The following is a 13,901-nucleotide window of genomic DNA, read 5'->3' as shown; positions in this document are numbered from 1 at the left end:
TCCCAGTTCGTATTAGGCAGAGCCCCTCACTGACTCTCTTCAAGAGAAATCCTGATGAGGGGATGGGAGATCGTAAGTTTACCCCAGGGGTCACATCTGTGTCACTGCTAGACAGGGGCACAGCAAACTAATTCTATTATATAAGGGGACCTTCAATATGTCACTACTAGACAGAGGCACAGTATTCTAAATTTATTCTGTACATTTTTTGTACCATTTCATGGGGTGGCAAAAGCCACATCACTATGGCTAGGCTTACAAATGCCCCAGGGCAGATAGCCTAGTACTATACTATGAAACTATGAAAGTAATTAGGTCCTCAGCCATTTTAAGCATCTGTTTCTTTGGCATGGATGACTGTCCAGGAGAATGTTGTACTTGTTTCTTTGTCTTTAAGTGTTTTAGACTTTGCCTTGGCTGCTGAAGTGGTCTTGATAGTAAGCATGTGTAGGTCTAAAAACACCCTCAGAAGCCGATGCCTGCTCAGCGGCTCCGGACCCATCTGAGGGAATAGTTCCCATAGGCCCAATACCTTGAGTTTCCAGAGGCCTAGTTGTCTCCACGTGGGAGTCGGAGGCGGCCTGTGGCTCTGAGGTAGGTGTCAGGGGCTGCGAAAACGCCTCACTGAGAACCGGCAACTGGCCTAGAAGAGGCTTCATCATTGGTTTTGGACCTCGGATGCCTGTCCTTTTCTTTGTTCTTGCACTTTTTATGAACTCCGGTCGTTGGTTGTTCCGATGGCATTATATAGTTAAACCTTCGGCCAAAGTAATGTAAAGCAAAATCAAACCGACGCTTAATAGTGCGTTGATTGAATCTAGCATAAAACAGACAACGAGCAACATCGTGGTCAGGGCCTAGGCAAGGAATACAGTTAGAATGAAAATCCTTATGAGGTATTTGCTTCCCACAAGAAATACAATTGTTAACTTTTACTGACATCGGTCTGGAGCAAGAAAAAGTTTCCCCAATGGGGTACTTAGCTTTATTTAAGACTTCGGATCTGAAATTCAATTTCGAAAATCTCAGGAGTCAGGCGACCGGCACTTGCGAACTTCTTTTGCTTTGGGCACCGCATGGCAAGAAAGACTGAAGAAAATGGTGTCGGCTGCATCTTATATACCCCTGGAGCACTGACGTCAGGGAAGAGGCAACAGCAACAGACGCCGGACCAGGACTTTGGAATTCAGGCCGACTGCGGGTAGCCTGCCAGCATGATAACCCAAGTGTAATGACTGCAACAGTGAAACACGATGAACATCAAGTTTGAGACAGCAGAACAGCTCTGAACAACACAGAAGGAGCGAGAGACCACTAGCCACTAGGAACTTAAACGATAACTGGCGTAACAAATCTAATACTAATGTGAACAATGTTCACCTACAAACATCCACAACTAACCAGGAGTATGTTCAAAATTTTCAGAGTCCCTGAGCTACCAACCACAACCCAGGTCACCAGAACCAACAACACCATTACAACACGCGGGGAGTGAACAACTTTCTCTGTCAACAATTTTTTAGTAGAGAAAAATGTACTGTTATTACAAATGAATACGGTGACTTTAAAGTGTATAATTACTCAACACTTGAGATTGAACCTGCGTTGGCTGAACTATTAGCTAAGAGATTTGACTTTTGTGCCTGCACGTTTTGCAGACACTACTAAGACTTTAATGGATTTTAAAATGTATATAAGGAAACTCAATCTAGCTGTACTTCTTGGTAATGACTTTCCTGATTCTGCTTTAAGATTCTTAATACATTTAGCCCACCTACACACCCGCTGATTGCTTTGTTTGACCGAATGTGTGAGATGGACATCAGATCACTTGATAAGGAGAATAAAAAACAAACAATACACATAAATAATTATAATGCGTCAAGATCTGAATGGGCAGCCTTGAATGATTTACATAAACTCCCATTCAGGATGATGAAACCAGACAAGAGGGGTGGGATGGTACTGACGGATTCAAATAAGTATACGCAGAAAATGAAACGGGTATTAATGACGGAGACTTACTAAAAAGTTAGTTCAAATGAGCTTAATACAGCATACAGACATATTAAGTCTAATTTCAATGACTTATTCACTGAAGCAACTATAGATGTAAACCTTTACAACTACTAGTCCCAAGAACAACTATTCTGTTTGGCATCCCAAAAATCCACAAAAGTCTAGTCAACCCGCCTATGAGGCCATTAGTGGATGCCAGGCAATCTATTACTTATTCTAGTGCTAAAGTCGTAGACACTATTCTGAAAAAATACAATGGCCAAGAACCACAAACTTGTAAAGATTCTTGGTCCTTTTTGTCTAGACTAAATGAACTAGAATTTAAAGGAGAGTATAACTTTCTAACAATTGACATTAAGGAATTATATACATCAATTTCACATGTAGAAGGTATTGAATGGGTCTCACACATGCTGAGATTGAGGGGTGCACCACAAACAGAAGTTACGTTAGTCAAGACTTTATTGGATACTATATTGACTAACAATTGCATCATTTTTGTTAATGAAATCTATTTATAAAAATCTTACAAAGAAGAGAGAAATTAATGAACAGATTTATTTTTACACGCACTTCCTGGATGACATTTTTATCATCCTTAATGGAGACTAAAGAGATGCTTTAAAATTAGGTATTTCAACAACACAACTAGTTTTTATTTCCTTACACTTTTCACCAAGACAATGTGGCATACTTAGTGACCTGAGGAAAGACAGAATCCATGGGAAACTCTTCTCCAAGATTTAAAGAAAAAGTACCTATATGAATGCCTTCTTGCATTATACCAGCTCCCACTAGTTTAATCAGAAACTATCAGTTATCAAAGGCCAACTTAAGTGCAGCAAGGACGGTTTCAGTAGCGGTAGAATTTGTGGAAGAATGTTCAATATTGAGGGGCATATGATCCTCAAGAAGGGTTACCCTAACTCACTGATACAGGAGTTAACTGAAGAAGTATAATCTAAAAGAAACAGAGGTTTTTATAAACCACTACTGAGAAGTAAGAGTGCATAGTGACACGCAGGTTGAGTTAAACCAAAGTGATGGCAATACCAATGTAGTTTGCCACACTATGAACACTAACAAGTTCTCATAGAGTTTCATCATAACTGTTAGTATGGATGCATTAGACATCAAAAACATTCGGAACAAAAATTGTAACTTGTTGATGGTTGACCTAGACCTGTTAAATAAGTTAGGGGAGCGTCCCCTCAGTGGTTTTTAGGAGGGGGTGCAACCTGAAGAATTTGTTGTGGAAAAAAGCAACCCTTGTTCAGTGAGACTTCCAGGCATGTGCAAGTGTGAAATGTGTAGGTTTTGCAAATACATGGATACAAGCCAAAGCTTTATTATAAGAAACGTAAGATACTTTACAACTAAAAAATTTAACTAAGTCTAGGATGACTGTGTACTAAGCCCAATGTCAACCTTGCCCTACTTTCTACGTCGGCAAGACTAAGTTGAAAAAAACATGTCTATGAACACATTTATAGCAAGAACATGGGCAAACATGAAAATGTCTTAGCTAGGCACACATCTTCTAATCACACACTTATAAATTCAGGGCCACTGACCAAGTCACTCTGGATATCAGGGTATCAGGGGTGGACCCAGTTCTTTATTATTAGAAAAACTAATTGATGTGGCAAATTCATTTAAATGCTTGTTGCTACCCAGGATTAAACGAGATGTGTTCTATTTTAGGTCTTTTAAAACTGAAGTGTTTAAGATAAAGGGTATGCATTTCCCTACAAACATATATATATATATATATATATATATATATATATATATATATATATATATATATATATATATAAATAATTAAGGTAACACTAACTTGTTATAGAGCTATCACAAGAATTTTGTTATTGTGCTGCTACGTATTTTGAATGTATTTTGAAATTATTTCTAGTTGATATAGTTTTAAATGTTTTCAAGCACACAGAGGGCTAAATTTTTGGAGGGAAGTGTGTAGTTATTACCCTAATTTGATCATGTGACGCTACTGAAGTTGTATTTAAGTAGGGATGTTTTTAGACATTTTTATCTGAAGTAGTCCTGGTTACTAATCAGATGAAAAGCGCTTCATTGAATAAATACTGTGTGCACTACTCCTTTGGTTGCTTTTCTTGTTTGCCATGGGTAAACTCTGGAGCCATGGTAAGGTCTACCAATGGAACCAAAGAAGCTGGTACCAAGACAGGTGTCAGTGTCGAGGAATATATGTCGGAGTCTGTGGAGAAAATTCCTTGGCTCCGGGTGGGAGGGAGGATCTGAAAGGAGATGAGATTCCTTCGGCCACCAGGAGGTGATCCACTAGTCTCACTATGTTGAACTCCGAAAGGCTCCTGGAGGAGTGGGTTGACATCCCAGACACAGGATCAGGGGTTTCTAGAAAAGGACTGCACTGTTGTCCAAAAAAGTGTGTCTGCAGGCAGGGAGTAACAGGTCCGAGGTAGTATTTCATCTTTCAGCACCATGGGCAAAGGACCAGTAAGTTGCATAGGAGGGGGGTAGTGAACTGAGATGGGAATACTATTTTTGGTGCTGAAAGGGGCATCAGTACTGTAGCAGAAGTTTGTATGGTAGAAGTAGTTTTGGGTGGTTCTGTAATCACTACTGATCTCGTAGTAGGTACTTGAGGCACTGGTGCAGAGGACAGTATTGTGGTAAATGACTGAGGCCCTGGTTCCGAGGACGGCACCGTAGAAGGTGTTTGAGGCCCTGGTGAGGAGATTGCTGGTGTCACTTTAGGAAGTTTTGCCTTTGGTTCTGTAGATGTAACAGACTTGGGAGCCACTAATATGTGGAGAGGAAGGTACAGAATGGCTACTCTTTTTATGTTCCTTTTTAGGAAGGGTTGAGCCTGCCGTCTCAGGTATATAGCCTCCAAGAAAGGAGTTTTTAGGAGACCTTTGAGTATCAATTTTTTATTTTTCCTTTCAGTGAATGTACAGGCACTAAAGCCCTTACATACATCGCATGGGGGCTGAACTTTCAGCTGCGGTACCCCAAGACAGTAAACAGAGGACAAATGTCTATTTGAATTCGGCATTTTCCTGCTACACTGATCATATTGATTAACGCCTGTTGTTCCTTTATCAGCCATCGTCAATACTAAAGCAAAAAAACTTGTCTGAAGCAATCAGCAAATTACACACACACACAAAACACACAACACATAAGAAACGGGAGTTTTTTTTGTTACCAACAATGGTAAAAAAGAAGTACCCAACGGGTAAAGAAAGAAATGGGGAAAAGAGAGGGAAGGGATACCAGCAATAGTATTGGAGGCTACCTCAGAGGTAAAGGAAGGCATGTACCAATAATGGTATGAAGAATACTAAAACCCTGGTAAAAAAATAAGAAAAGAAGCACTGAAACAGGTAAGCAAGGGTAGCAAACTCTAAACAACTACTAATGAATTAGAAATTTCAAAAGGTAAACGAAAAATTTTAAAGTAGTAAAAATTTTTAAATGACTTGGCTTGAGAGCTGGCCTGACATGCCTTGACAGTATATGTGGCAAACAAGATCTGAGGTGAGAGAGGGGCACTATGAGTAAGCTTAGCAAGAGAGTTTTTTGGCTGACATTCTTCACATCTAATAACACTAAGAAAACTTGGGGGAGGATGACAGCAAGAATATGAAGGTGTCTTCAAGTTAACTGTTTAGGACAGACAGGTCCAGGATGGGCCCATACTGCTCTTCTTTCAACACTAGAAAAATCCTGGAGTAAAACCCTTTCCCCATGAAGTCCTTTGGCGCCTGCTTGATGATGCCCTGATGCAAGAGATTTTAAATAATTTCAACAAGATGGGATATTTAGTTGTGAGGAGGTTGTGGCAAGGGTTTCAGAGAAGGGAATATTTTCCCAGTTTATGGCACAATCCTTGATGATGAACAGGAACCACTTGTTTGTGGCACTAGCTCCCCACCTGGCCAGGGAAAGCAACAGTCTTTGAAAAAGCAGGGTAAAGGGGCTAAGGGTTGGGAGAGGGGTGCTGCAGAAGTATTCACAGATTTTTGCTTTCAATGGGAGACCTCCCTGTTGGAGGTCCCCTATGTGGTTTGTCAGAGTACCTTTCCTAGGGGGGTTTCTTTGTTTCTGAGGTGTCATATGATCCCTTATAATGGGGAATGAAGTTTTAGATAGGTAGTTCCTAGGGGTATCTAGGAACCGAGGAGAGTACAATCTTTCTGCAGTTTTTCACAGCCTTAATTTGGTGTAGACACTTTTGAACAAACCTTGCAGCATGAGGATCAAGAGTAAGTCTTTGCCCAAGGAACAATCTAAGAATTTTGATTTGAAGTTCTCAGGGACAGTCCGAATGCAAAGCCATACATATCTGCAAAATAACGGATACTGTGGCAACTATCCTTAGAGCGGCATCTACAGCATCGTAACTGCACTTAATGCTGTGACTCTATTTGAATGGCCTGGGACAGCAGGCTCTGCATTTATTGCTTTGACTCTGCTGTAGAAGAGTATAGCTTAACTTTAAGAAATGTAACGCACACCAAGTACTTTGTCATTTGAGTTTGACAGTTAACTGCCCTAAAAGCAAGGGGAGCAGAGGTGTAAACCTTCTTTCCCCATCTATCCCTAGCACTACTAACTTTGTCCATACGTAGGGCATTGGCACTGGGCAAAATATTAGAGGGCTTACCTGGAAGGAGAGAAAGAGATACTGCAGAGAGATCTTCCACTGAATTCTTATATATGTACTTTACGTAATCAAACCCCTTGTAAAACCGGTCTGGTCTTTTAGAAGCTAGTGCTCGAGAATCTGGTGCAGAAGAAGTGGACCGAAAGGCATCCTAGAAAGCCTCAAGGACAGAAGGGACCGAAGAAGGGGCAGGGGTACCCATTACAAAAGGCTGTAATACCTTGTCTGAACATCAGAAATCTGAGTGGATTGACATTTGAAGTGTTTCATCATGTTCTGAAGAGGCTCTCCCAGAGGAGGCTTTCTCAATAAGTGAATTTAGTGACAGGGCATTCTCTTCATCAAGAGAGAGTTTTCTGGAGAATGCAGCTGAGAGGAACAGTCTAGAGAATGGTCACAATCACTGCCTTGTTCTTAAGAGGAGGAGGAGGAAACCAAGGCAGGTTTTTGAGGAATAGTCTCTGGTCGTGGAGACCCAAAGGAGGGAGGTTTCAAAGATGCAACAGCTTTGAAAAAACCCCGTTTGAAATCTACCCACTCCTTTTTCCTTGCTGTGGAGGGAGAGGCCACATGCTTAGCCTTCTGATTTTTTTTTTGTTTTTTAATGCATGAAAGGAGGTTTGGAACCCTGTCTAACTTCTATTAAAAAGCCTGGAATCTCTTCCCGAATTAAAATTTTGTCAGATGCTGTGATGTCCCTCAAAAATGATGAAAATGCAAGGTTCTTAGGAGCCATACTGGCCTCCAACAAGATCTCTGTAGCGGGCACCTGAGAGGTAACCTTGCATGCCATGGGTTCTGCAACCTCAACAGCTACATCGAAATTTGAAACGCTGGACTATGGATATATTCTATGCGTCAAATAGCTTTTTCTTCAACAAAACAACGACATTCTAGGATGCAGATTCAGCCATCTTGGGCTAGGTCAAGCATTTAATTACATATTTATTTAACATTTGTTTACCAGGAAAGTCTGACTTGGAATGAAGTCAATTTTCAGCGGAGGCCCTGTGAGAAATGCTCCAGATGCACAAGATAAGATACAAGACATAAGATAGTGTCTTATAAGGCATAAGATAGAATCTTTTCAGAAAGATTTTGAGAGAGGAAAGCTTAGACCTATGGGTTTTGGGAACATATGATTGACAGATTGAGTAAGATTTGTGATCTGGCCTAAGCAAGTGAGAGACACTTGGTATGCATTCCTTGTATGGAATCTGCCAACCACACTCACATTGATCCCTCACAGCTTACATCTAACAACCTTCAACAAAATGGCACCAAGAAAAAAGAAAGTTTTCCCACCAGGGCACTTATCTGGAAGGCAATTAGTCTGATGGATGCACAACTTGCATTCGGGCTGGTGATGTGATAGTCTAGGGATCCATGCTCATACGTCAGTCTATACACCCTAAAGCATATGAAATGAGATCATGCATCAGACATACATCGGGATGGTAAAGCTTTGGTACCCTGGCCAGACAGCATGGACAATCCACATACAGGAATACTGCAACAGTGATTTCAACTGGGACAGTATCTTTTCTCCATTCTCATGTTGGTGTAGTTCTTAGAATACTTTCTGCTACTTTATGGATATAATGTCCTGTACTATTGTTAACATTCTCCTTAAGGAGTTGCATCCAAATCCTACTCTTTCCTTACTTCTCCTGAAATTTATGGGATGCCATGAGGCTCCCCTGCAATTCTCTTATCATCCCTTTCACATTGGTTTATAAACTAATGCTTGTCTTATGTATATGAGCCTTAAAAGCATAGCTTTGAAGTATCCCTTCGAATCTGGTAATCCTAAATCACCTTTGTTCTATATAAATTTTGCCCTCTTCCTCTCCAAATTAAATTCCTTCAACGTGATGTTCCTTTTTTTTTTTTTTTTTTTTTTTTAAAAAACACTGTTCCTTTCTGTCACAGTTATGTCAGGAGCAACTCTTTCTGCTGGTTGTTGTTGTTTGTCTTTCGGCTTTTCCCGGTAAGGGGTCGCCACAGCGGAACTCCAATCTGCTAATGACTGGCAGTAGATTTTTACGAAACGCCGAGGTGCCAACTCGACGCTCAACCTTCAACGAAGGCACGCCCATTTATGCACGCATGTCTTTCGAACGCTACCCAACCGCGGGGAGGACATGCAGACTCCACACAGAAGGCACTCCCAAGCCCAGCCGAGATTCGAACGGGAGAACCTCTTGCTGTGAGGTAACAACGCTACCGCCGTATCTGCAGGTATGGCTGCATATTTACTAATACAGGTACTGACTGCTTTCACATGGGAAGATTTGGAGCGTACACCTGAAGTCCCCCTCTCAACTAAAACATCTTGCTGTGTGGCACCAGTCCAGCTTCTTTATCCGTACTTTCATAAAATGACTGCAATCCATGCCTTCCAGCTCTCTGTCTTCTAACTCAGAACTTCAGAAGCTCCACATTCAGGAAGTCATTCTTTCAATATCCAATTAATGCAGTTTTACAAGCTCATCACAATGCCTACTGGGTGGGTTTATCAGTTCATGCAAATAACTACTTAAAGCTTCTATTTGTTTCTAGCCTTTTAACATAATCTTTCAGCGTTTCATTTTCCTCCAAGTCAATGGAAACCATCGCCAGTACTAAACCTGAAACGTGAACCATTTCTGCTAAACATCTGCAAGATTTTTCCCAGCCACAGCTTTTCTTCTCCTTTCCTCACTGCTTTTATTCTTTTCACCAAATAGTTTCTTTTGCCAGCATCTAGGCTATACAATTTCTAGCAAATACCTGAATTTTATTAAAGCTTTTAGTAGTGTTTTTTTTTTTTTAAAGAAATTCTCGGTTTTCACACTAAGAAACCTTTAATCAAACCTGCTTGCTCAGTATGCCATCTTGGAAGTCCTCCACACTGACTAGCACATTGGCACCATCTGCTTCTTAACACACTGGCCTTCTCGTGGATAGCTTTCAATGCGTACCAGAAAAATATCTGAAGTCCTAAAGGGTCAAAGTGCACATATCCCATGGGTCTACACTACAGGAAGTTTAAGGTATTACATACTGAAAACTTGAGCTTGGCTGAATCTTTCTTGCTGTTTTTACTGAATACTTTGTGTAACCGTTTTACTCTTTGCTTGTATACATAAACACACACACATCTACACACATGTGTGTGCGAGCGCGTGTATAGATAGATGTACTTACATCTATATCTACACACACACAGATGCATGCTTGCACATGCATACATACATACATACACACATTACAAAATATTATCCACACAAGTTGCAAAAAAACAAAACAGGATACATAAACTACAAAACAAATGCATACATAACAGAAAAAGAAAGCCAAGCAGGCTTTAGAGAACACTACTATTCAGCCAATGCCCTGGAATTAAAACAATGATAAATTCAGTCTTCAGTTTGTCAACTTTAAATACAAATAAACTACTTCAGTGAACAGCGCCCTACAAGTAGGTGGAACCCTGGTTCATTCAGATACACCAAGACCTCAATTCAAAACAAACTACTTCAGTGAAGAGCACCGTACAAGTAAGTGGAACCCTGGTTCATTCAGATACACCCAGCTCATCTCAATTCAAAAGCAAGCATGAGAACAAATGCAAAATATGGGGGGAAAAAAATCAACTTACTGCTTCCTGTCCTTGCATTCTGACACGAAACAGCTTTACAGGCCGTGACCCAAGGTATCTTGTTCTGGTATCTGAAAGATCACCAGTGACTGGGTCCAGAACTGTTCGCAGCAATACTCCGTTCTAGTGGAAGAAATGCAAAGAACACAATATAATAACCAACAAAAATGAATGCCAATGTTAAGAAAAATTCTAATTTTGCAGGAGAAATATATCAAACCAATATAAGCTGCAAGATGCACTAAAATATGCATTTCTGACAGTAACTACAGTAGTGATGCATGCCTCAGTAGTTACCAAAATTGAATTTATTTCTTCTGGAAAAGTACATAAGTTGGATCTTTCAATCATCACAATGAAATGCAGTGGTACTGCCCATTTCCCAAGCTTGTTTCATCTATCTATATGCACTCACACATGTTTTTATTACAATATGTTTCCAGCTGTCGGTTGAGTACTTGAATGGATGCCGAAGGGGTGGCAGGTAGGGAAAAGAATAATGACTGGATACTGCTCTGCAAACTCACCTCTCTTCTGGATGGCTACAACCCTTGGTGCAGATTAACAATTGAAAACCAGCCCAAACAGCTTTTTGGGCAAGGACAAGTTATCTTTCTTTATTAGAGGATATACTTGTGGAAAAAGACACGTGTTAGCTGCACTGACGTCACTATATCACCTGCCATCAGGAAGGCAAGGTAGTAAGATAACCCAGTAACCCTTCTCTCCACTACAGCTATAAAGGCAAAGAAGCAGAACTGAAAACAATACAATAACAAACAGCAAGAGAAGCACTGTAACAAATGTGCTACTTTATCTCACCTTATGAAAAGTTCAGTGGCCACACTAATACCTCCCCTTGTGTGAAATATTATACACAAAATATCTATACTGTGTGCATGGAAGTGGGCATACACAATGTCAATGTACTCCTCTTACATACAAGTTAAGAGTTTTTAGCCCAATAATTGGCTTCAGGCATGATGTGGACACAAACTGTGATTCTTTGTAGGGAGAGACTGGCCTACAGATGTTAACCTTCCTCTTGCTACCAGAAGCCTCTTCTGATAGCCTACTCAGTATCTGCACATGACGGGGACACCTGGTGCGGTGTTCCCCATTACTCCAACAGCACTTGAATTTATTTATGCAGCCCTGGAAAAATGTCAATGGCAGTGCTTTTAAAATACCTGAGCACAAAGTAGCAGCTAACCAAAATTTGTACATGACCACAAAAGTACAGTTTTGTACCTACCATAAATGTAGATGTTCGAGTGTATACCCTGCTGCAGTCATCACACTTGGGTTATCCTGTCGTCAGGCGGTCCCGCAGTTGGCCTGAATTCCAAAGTCTTGGTCCGGCGTCAGTTGCTGTCGCTTCTTCCCTGACATCAGTGCGCCAGGGGTATACAAGAGGCATCCAACGCCATTTTCTTCAGTTTTTCTTGCCCCAGATGTCAGGTGCCCCCCCCCAAAAGATGGTCAGTAGATAGTACCAATAATAAAAGCTTAGCACAAACAAAACATCCCTCCAGCTATAAGCAAATACACCACAGAGTTTGTATCAAATTTTAAGATATTGAAAGGTTTTATTTAGGTCAGAGGGGATGGAGGGAGGGTAACCTGGACTGCAGCAGGATATACACTCGAACATCTACATTTATGGTAGGTACAAAAAGTACAGTTTTGTACCTACCGTAAATGTAGATGTCCGATAGGAATGCATCTGCAGTCCTTACAAATGGGTTGTCCTGTTGTCAGGCAGCCCTTCGGTCGGCCGGATTCCAAAGTCTGGGTCTGGCCTCGGCTGGTGTCGCACTTCACCCGACGTCATTGCGGCAGTTATTCGGGTATAAAGGCATCAGCCGACACCATTTTCCTCAGTGTTTCTTGCCCCAGATGCCAGGAGCCCTCTAAGAAGGCTAAATTTGGATAAATGCAAATGGTTCCAAATAGTAGAGAGCAAACAAAAAATAAGCATGTATGTACATATATACAAACAAATACACCATAATAGATTCCCCCAGCTAGCTATAAGATGGGCAAAATACCCTAGGAGTACCACAGAGGGGAAGGAGGGTGGGTAATCCTGACTGCAGATGCATTCCTATCGGACATCTACATTTATGGTAGGTACAAAACTGTACTATGTCCTTCAAGGATGCATCTGCAGTCCTTACAAATGGGTAGAATACCATAGCCCAACTGGGGGAGGTTGAGAAATTAGTTTATGGTGTAGTTAAGATCCCTTGCAAAACAGCAGTGGCAAAACCTGCTCGGGATCTGGAGTATAAAGGTAAATTATAATGCTTGGCAAATGTATGCACGGAGCTCCAAGTAGCAGCCTCTAAAATGTCTTTGGTAGCCACTCCTCGTAAGAAAGCTGTGGTAGTGGCTGTAGCCCTTGTAGAGTGAGGCTTGATGTTTTCTGGAGTTTTCTTCCCATGGTAGGAGTAACAAAATCTAATGCAATTTCCTATCCATTTAGAGATTGTCTGTTTTGAAATTGCTTTTCCTTCCATTCCTGTCGCATATGCTACCAGTAGCTGGTCAGTCTTTCTATTGCTCTTGGTCCTGTCCAGGTAGTAACGTAATTGCCTATGTACATCCAAGGTATGCAACAGCCTTTCTCCCCTGTTCTGTGGGTTGGGGAAGAATGTAGGTAGGTGGATAGCTTGATTTAAAGATACTCTGGAGACCACCTTTGGCATAAAAGTAGGATTAGTTCTCATGGATACTCTATCTTGATGGAAGATCAGGAAGGGTTGTACTGCCATTAAAGGCTGTAGCTCAGATACCCTTCTTGCTGAAGTGATAAGTACTGTAATTCTGCTGTTGCTGCTGGCTCGAAAGGAGGGAGTGTCAACTTTTCTAACACGAAGTTCAAGTCCCATGCTGGCAATGGTGGCTTCCTAGGTGGTTTTACATTTTTAATTCCTCTCAGAAACTGCCTGAGCAGAGGATGTGAGAAGAGTGGAGGATCCAAGTTGTATTCTGCTGAGATAGCTGATGCATGAATCTTAATGGAAGAATAGGACAGGCCGTTGTGGAAGAGCTCTGCCAAGTATTCCAGGATGTTAGCTATGTTTACCAGTGACACATTCTCTCCTTTTGCAGTACTCCAAATGAGATATCTTCTCCATTTTGCTGAATAATTTTTTCTTGTTGAAGGTCTGCGAGCCTCCAAGATAATGTCTTTAACCCTTTGGGATAAATTTGGGTTATTTGGTCTTATGCAATGTTCCAGGCAGTCAGCTGCAGTGTTTTCAGGTTTGGATGCAGGGTGTTGTAGTTGTTCTGTGTTAACAGTAAGGGAACTAGAGGAGTCCATACTTGTTCCCGAGACATGCTCCTCAGTAATGGGTACCAATGCTGCCTTGGCCAGTCTGGAGCTATCAGGATGATCCTTGGACGGTCCTCTTTGATTTTCAATAGCACCTTGTGCATCAAAGGAAGTGGTGGGAATGCATATGCTGTCAGGTTTTTCCAACTGAAAGATAGGGAGTCCACTTTCCAAGCAAGTGGGTGGTACGTCCTTGTGCAGAATTTCTGCAGTTGGTGATTGCG

The 13,901-nt window shown here is 41.3% G+C and overlaps 1 protein-coding gene across 1 annotated transcript in view; it reads right to left on the bottom strand.

The window, feature by feature from the left end:
• Nucleotides 1–13,901, bottom strand: part of SF3B3 (splicing factor 3b subunit 3) — a 2,130,119-nt gene that overhangs the window by 1,141,761 nt on the left and 974,457 nt on the right. The window contains exon 24 of the mRNA XM_044079526.1: nucleotides 10,335–10,457. Coding sequence (XP_043935461.1) covers nucleotides 10,335–10,457 — 123 coding nt within the window. The remainder of the gene's footprint in view (nucleotides 1–10,334; nucleotides 10,458–13,901) is intronic.

This window comes from Protopterus annectens, chromosome 8.part0 (genome assembly GCF_019279795.1).
Source record: "Protopterus annectens isolate FY-2018-M chromosome 8.part0, PAN1.0, whole genome shotgun sequence".
NCBI classification, from domain to species: domain Eukaryota; kingdom Metazoa; phylum Chordata; order Ceratodontiformes; family Protopteridae; genus Protopterus; species Protopterus annectens.
Note: the sequence above shows the minus strand (reverse complement) of the source record. Positions and strands in the feature narration are given on the sequence as shown.